The sequence below is a fragment of the Hibiscus syriacus genome, unplaced genomic scaffold, assembly GCF_006381635.1.
Source record: "Hibiscus syriacus cultivar Baekdansim isolate YM2019G1 unplaced genomic scaffold, ASM638163v2 tig00110472_pilon, whole genome shotgun sequence".
Classification (NCBI taxonomy): domain Eukaryota; kingdom Viridiplantae; phylum Streptophyta; class Magnoliopsida; order Malvales; family Malvaceae; genus Hibiscus; species Hibiscus syriacus.
The window spans coordinates 1,548,810-1,555,968 of NW_024062752.1; the positions used below are offsets into that span (position 1 = coordinate 1,548,810).

Consider the following 7,159-nt stretch of genomic DNA (forward strand, 5'->3'; position numbering starts at 1 on the left):
TGTGGAATGAATGAAGATGAATATCAAGGAAGTTGTGGATGTATATATATATATATATATATATATATATATATATATATAGGAAAAAAGAGCATATAATACACAAATGCATATACCTTATGTTGGAAAAGGTTAATAGATAATGTTTGTGTATGTAAAATAATAAAGAAAAGAGTTGAGGGCAATGAAAGGGGTCACATCGGCACGTGGTGGTGCTGATTCCACCAGTAAATTAAACTCACACTGCGACTTTCCCATCGGAAAAAAGCCCCCAGCTGTTGCTAGCTGTCCCTAATCTCCCCCATGTGACCCACCTCCCCTTCAAATATAAACTAATAAAATTACTCTTATCCCCCCATTCTAACATCATTGCCTTCAAGATCACTCTCTCATACGCTATGCTATGGTTAGTTGGTTGGTTAGCTTTTAGTGATTAAGATTGACTTCGTTTTTCGTGCTCTCTCTTCCTCTTTTGTTTTTGAGTTTCGAATGGCGCAATTACCTCCAAAAATACCCAACATGACCCAAAATTGGCCTTCATTCCCGCACCAAAGATTGCCCGCTATGCCAAACTTTGTTTCCACCACCATCAATGACTCGAACCACCACCCTCCTGGGTGGATGAGTTCCTTGACTTCTCGTCGGCACGCCGCGGGGCTCACCATCGTTCCATCAGTGACTCCATTGCTTTCCTCGAGCAACCATTGATGGAAGAATGTAGGGACTCCAACAACAATAATAATAATAGCAACAACAATGCCATGATGACCGAGACCAATGTGTTCGACCGCCTTGATGACGACCAGCTCATGTCTATGTTCTCCGACGACGTCGCCATCACCATGGCTGTTGCCCCGACCGTATCCTCGTCGAACCCTTCGACGCCGACGTCGGATCAAAACAGCAACAACGATGAGAAACCGGTGCCGTCGCTATATCTGCAACAGCCCAAGAATGAACCGGGAGAGGTGGAGAGCTCATGCAAAACTGAACCACAAGCTACTCAGCCTCCATCGAACTCCAATGGCGACTCCATCGTTGATCCGAAGAGGGTAAAGAGGTAAAACAAAAAACAGAAACAATCAAACCCCATTAATTTTTCACCATTTTTAAACCTTTCATTGATTTGCACAATGAACAGAATTCTGGCAAACCGGCAATCAGCACAAAGATCAAGAGTGAGAAAGCTGCAATATATTTCAGAGCTTGAAAGGAGCGTCACAACATTACAGGTGTTAGACTAACATATTATCCGTATTCTTGTGTTTTTTATTAAAATATAAATAAATTCTGATTTTTTTTCTTGATATACAAAAAATGAAGACTGAAGTATCAGCATTATCACCAAGGGTTGCATTCTTGGATCATCAAAGACTGATTCTCAATGTTGACAATAGTGCTTTGAAGCAAAGAATTGCAGCTTTGGCTCAAGACAAGATTTTCAAAGATGGTAACACTTGTTTCTTAATTGTATATTTAATTAGTATTATTAGCTTAATTGCTTAAATATTTTTGTTAATAGAAAAATAGTCCTTTTCATGATGAGATACTTTTTTGCAATGCAATTATTTGAATTAATTCCATTAAAGTCTATTGCATATTTTATTTTTCACATAAATGCAAATTTCCTATTTTTATATAAGGTTTTTTTTTTTATAAATATACTTTGGGTAAATGATTAACATTGCTAAGCAGTACAATTTACCTATTTGTATTGAAATTTCAGCTCATCAAGATGCATTGAAGAAGGAAATTGAGAGACTAAGACAAGTCTATCAGCAACAACAAAGCCTCAAGAAAATGAACAACAGCAATAACAACCACCATGCACCGTCCCAACAGATACTGCCACCGCCGGAGAATGAAGAACTACTTATGAGTTGATCAAAGAAATGGCAGTTATAAGTTCTGGTGCAGAAAAGTAAAATAAAAATAAATAAATATGCAATAAAGCTATCTAACAATGGGGTTGGGGGGCAAATTATTTTTTTCATGTTATGTGTTTCCCAATTGCTGTTTTTCTATTAGTGTAGGGGTCCCTATATGACAAAAAGGAAAAATTGAAGGGGCTGAAAAAAGGGACACGTGGGATGCTAAGATAGGAGGGTGACATTTTAATTCTTTTTTATTTTTTAAAATTGATTAATTAATATTATTGTGTGGGTTTTGTTTGGGGAATTGGACTGTTTTTCAATTTATTATGATGAAAATTGAAAATAGTTTAACTTTTTTTCCTTTTTTGTAATTAGTTTGGGGGCAAAACTTGGTGGGGATTTTAGGGTGTGGGATTGTGTTGGGAGGGATGAAATTGAAAAGAGCTAGTATTGCAATGGTGAACATTCTGATTGTATGTCAAAGAAAAAAAAATAATTGTTGATTTCTTTTTATTATTATTATTTTCAATCTTGTCCTTTGTCTTTGTTAGTTTTTCTATATCGTTATAAGATAAACTCGTGTATATATAAAAGATAAACTACAAAACTTAAAGGGTTATTATATTTCATTTTGCTTTTAACCAGCCCAATTTATGGGGTATGTTTGACATTATTTTTAAAAAGTGGGGTAAAAAAATATTTATAATTATACTATTAATTCTATGTAGTTCAATCATCATCCTCGTGTAAGAATATACGCATTAAGTTCATTGTCTATATAAACTTTCTGCACTCATAATACTCGAAAGAATAACTTTTATTACTCGTGAAACTCCATAATAATTATCTTTAATATTCATAATTTATTTATTTATTAAGTATTCAAATTATGATTTTAATAAATTTTATTTTGGAGAGAAATTTGACAATTGGTATCATGAATGGTGCAAAAAATAGATATGAGTGGTGTGGTTATGGGTCTTAACAATTTGGGTTGTCATTTGTTAGATTTAGCAATTGAGGGTGTAACCCCTTTAGACTGATGCGGATGGTCCGATCCGATCCAGGGTGTCACATTAGGGCCACCGGAGCGACCCACCGTAAAAATAGCGAAAAATTTAAAACTTTTATCAAAACATGTAACTTATAAAATGATTTATCAATATGTATAAATAAAACATATTTTTAGACTCTTATATAAAACAAAATACAATTACATGCCCCCTAATCACAGGTATCATACTCTGCAAACAACGCCGGAAGAACTCCCTTACTAAAGTCGATAGCTGCACTGGTACAATTCTTTTAATCTGCAATGGTGAGTAATAGAGTGAGCTTCGGAAAGCTCAGTAATACAGAACTACCAGATGATGCTATAGGACATGCAGATAAATTGAAAGCCATAATTTCCTTATTCAATCAGACGTATACAAATTTTCGAAATAATCTGAGGTTCCACTGGTAGTTCATCGAATAGAAGCCATGAATATGTCAATTCATAGGAAGCATTCATAGTATCACGTTTTTAAGAGATCGAATAGGATGTCTAGTGTGTTCCAACAGTACGATAAAATCATAATAGGTACACTAATCAAATGATAGTTCGGTAAATCTCATAAATCATACTGTAGTGGAGCTTTTTAAACTCGTATTTTAAAACCATCGTATGAAGAGTTAACCTAAGGGAACATCTTAGGGCCTGAGAGCATACCCAAGAAAGTTTCGGGGCCATGAGGCCTACCTAAGAACACATCTTAGGGCAGCAGGGCCTACCCGAGAATGATCTCAGGGTCGCAGAGCCTACCTAAGAGTCACATTAGGTCCATAAATTTTTTCAGCTTGATCAAAGCTGTACTTTACAAATCAGTATCTCCAAGATACAATTTATGCCATGATATAATTCCATAAGCCATCACCATTAAGTCGGTGTATCCATAAAACAATAATAATAGATTTCAGTGTACTTCATGTTAAAACAATAAAACAATTTATTAAAATATAAGGAACACACTAGAGAAATCTCAATATTTATCAGAGGCATTTTTCAGTTATCAGCATAGATAACATGAATCTGATGTCTTTTGATCAGATCCCAAGAACAAGGTCTTATTGAAATGAGTCAATTACTAGTCATTCAAATCAGACATTTAAATCGTTACTTTAGAATCCCACTATGATTCAGGTGCATCAAGAAGGTGTTCATGAACATTTATACTGATGAATTATAAATTCATATTTATGGAGAGTGATTTCATTACTCAACCAATCTGGAGTATACAGAATCCTTTGCATCTGAGTTACTTGTATGAATCAAACATGACCGGAGTGATTTGAGCTGATAAGGAGAAACGAAGATTCAATGCATTTACCATTTATATTGATCGATCAAATTATCGAACAACTCCCAGAACTGATGTCTATTGACTGGTCAATTTCTTACCCTTCTAGGGTACTCACTCTTTAATACCAAAATTTATTATCCAAATATCCTCGTTAGAATCATCACTGAATAAATCTTAAGGGAACGAACATATATTCCATAGTATTTATTTCATTTCCACATTTCAACGATATTAGGAAATGTCAACGTACTTGATTTGTGGTTTATAATCCATAGGATTAGTATACTATGCAAACTCATCAGAGTTTCCAGACTTATCCCAATCACTTACTTAATCCTCAGTCATTGAGGTTACTTAGTTCATTTAGCAATCAAGTCTATCCCGATTTCTTCAGAGTTTTCCAGAGTAATTCAGACGTTTCTAAATTTCAGATATATATTGTACTTCCGATCAATTCAATTTAGTCCTATAATCAAATCATTCTGGTATTTGTGGTTGATTTACCTCACGAATATTCATTTCTTACTATCGAATGCGCTCTAGCGTTGAGCTGAGCTAAGTACTTCCATAATTATCATCAATCCAAACTTGAGGAGACGAACTAGCATTCAAGTGTTACCTATGCCATTCAAGTACTGATATATCACTAGCATTGGTTGACCGACTTAAGTTGCGGTCCATAACTTTTAAGAGTAATACAACATCCATGCTTATTTGAATTTCTTAATTAATTCAAGACATTTTCTTAGTCTAGGTCATTTTGGTGCTCAATGTTTTTCCATTCATTTAAAAGCTTGAGGATATCCATTCATTCATGGGCTTGGTGATATTCTTGGTTCATTTCCATTACAGGGGTATTTTGGTCATTTTACCGATCCAATGTATTTCAATAATTTCCTACCATCCGATCTTATTATTTAATTCAAACGTATCATCTTTTCCAGACCTTTCGAACAATTCTAACAAAAGAGCACCCTCGCTAATTTATTCTTAACCCATACATTTTTAGGTTAATTGCCTTCTCAGAAGTTACAAACATGTTATCAGGAAATTCTTCTATACAAATACGGATCTTAATAATTAAATCCGTAATTTATCGAGTTAAGAACTAATCCTCAAAGTGATTTCTCATTCAAGGTCAACTCAGACTTTTTTTATCTCTCAAGGGCATTTTCATAATTTCTTAATCAGATAACTTCGGTATTAACTTTTAACGAAAATAATATAATTTAGAGATCATATGATTAATTTCTTTCCTGAACATTCTCTGATCTTGAAATGATTCCCTTAACAGTCTTCTAGCATCTTGCACAAACATTTTTGGGTTTAAAAACCAGTTATCCAAATTTTCTAAGCAAAACTATCATTTCTTATGCACCTCTGTAATTATATCAGATCAATATGTCTTTTCAGAGTTATTAACCAACTTCTAGGGACAATTCTTGTCATCCTACAACATAAGGGTACTTTCGTAATTTTACTCTATCGGAATATTCTCATAATTTCTCATATAAATACCTTTGATGAAATAAATTATATGATATAGATCTAAACTGATTTCTTTATCACTAAACACAGAACTTGCAATTTTAATTCTAACAATCTCTCAATTTCTTATAAAAGTCATCTGAATCATAATCAGTTATCGAATTTTTATCGTATTCGAATCGAGTGTAGAACTTCATTATTTAACTCCACATAAGTGACCAACATTATCTTATTCATGCATTTGCCAATATCAACATGTTCCATAAAGCATAAAGAGGTAGTAAAGTATTACCTCGATTTTTGTGTAATACTGATCGACCATTAAATTCCATTCGAACGCCCTCGATCTTGAAATCATCTTCCAATAATTCCTAAGATGCATATCAACAAAAATTACATAAAAATCTGAGCTTAATTCCGAAAAACGGATCGAATCGGGTGATAAATCAGTCAAAAACAACTTATCGAGTTCGAGTTTGGCGAAATGGACCCAAAAAACGGATTTGGGACGTCAAAAACATAAACTACGACTTTTCGAAAATTTTGACTTTTCGGTCAAAGTTAACGGGTTTGACTGGCAATTTCAAGGCTTTCGGGTTTGAATTTCGAAAAACAGACTGCGGAATTGGACTTAGAACGTTGAAAACATCATGATAGGTATACCCGATCAAAGTCAAAGGTCGGTCAACGTCGATCAAAGTTCTGGCCAACAGTGGTCAATGCTTGTCAAAGGTCAACGCAGGTCAACAGTTTTACATAAATATCACCCTAACATAAATTAATTACAAATATACCACCCTTTTACAAATATTTACAAAACTAACACCCTGGCTTTTTACACATTTATCACCCTGTGGCCAGACGATGCCCGCTCTTAGGGGGTGGTGTGTGGGGCGCGTGAACAGTGATACAGTGTCGGAAAATTCCCGAAAAATTTCCTAAAAAATATGTTAAGGCATTTTGAGACACTTATCGAGCTTGGTTCACAATTTTGAACGGTGGAGAGCTCGATTCCGAAACATCGAAAACTTTGATTTTCTCACCCCCTCCACGCGCAGGCGTGACGGAGAACACCGGTGGACTCGGAACGATGCAAGGAACACGATGGTGAGAGAGGTGTCAAAAACGGATGGTCGGATCGTCGTGAATCGACGAAAAACTAACTGAAATCGAGTTAATACCGATGATACTTTCGACTGAAATTAACGACGAACGACGACGATTCACGATGAAAGGTTTGAGGGGTTTTGTTCTTCGGTCGACAACGAACACGATGGTGGTTTCGATTCGTCGATCGGAGACCGGACGGTGAGTAAATCGAAGATCAAAGTCGTTGACCGGGAGAGGAATTATGAGCATTTTTCTACATAAATACACGGGAAATAGGGGTTTATAATTCATCCCATAAAAAAGGGAAAACCATGAGGTTAGTCACTGAATTTCATGCACTTCTTA

At 35.1% G+C, this 7,159-nt stretch overlaps 1 protein-coding gene across 1 annotated transcript; it reads left to right on the forward strand.

The window, feature by feature from the left end:
* The first annotated feature begins 484 nt into the window (after window positions 1–484).
* LOC120127696 (basic leucine zipper 61-like) lies at window positions 485–2,175 on the forward strand. The gene is given in 5 exon segments (XM_039145559.1): window positions 485–598; window positions 601–1,060; window positions 1,142–1,232; window positions 1,324–1,450; window positions 1,727–2,175. Coding segments are annotated over 5 exon segments (945 nt in total). The 5' UTR covers window positions 485–489; the 3' UTR covers window positions 1,885–2,175.
* Window positions 2,176–7,159: the final 4,984 nt, after the last annotated feature.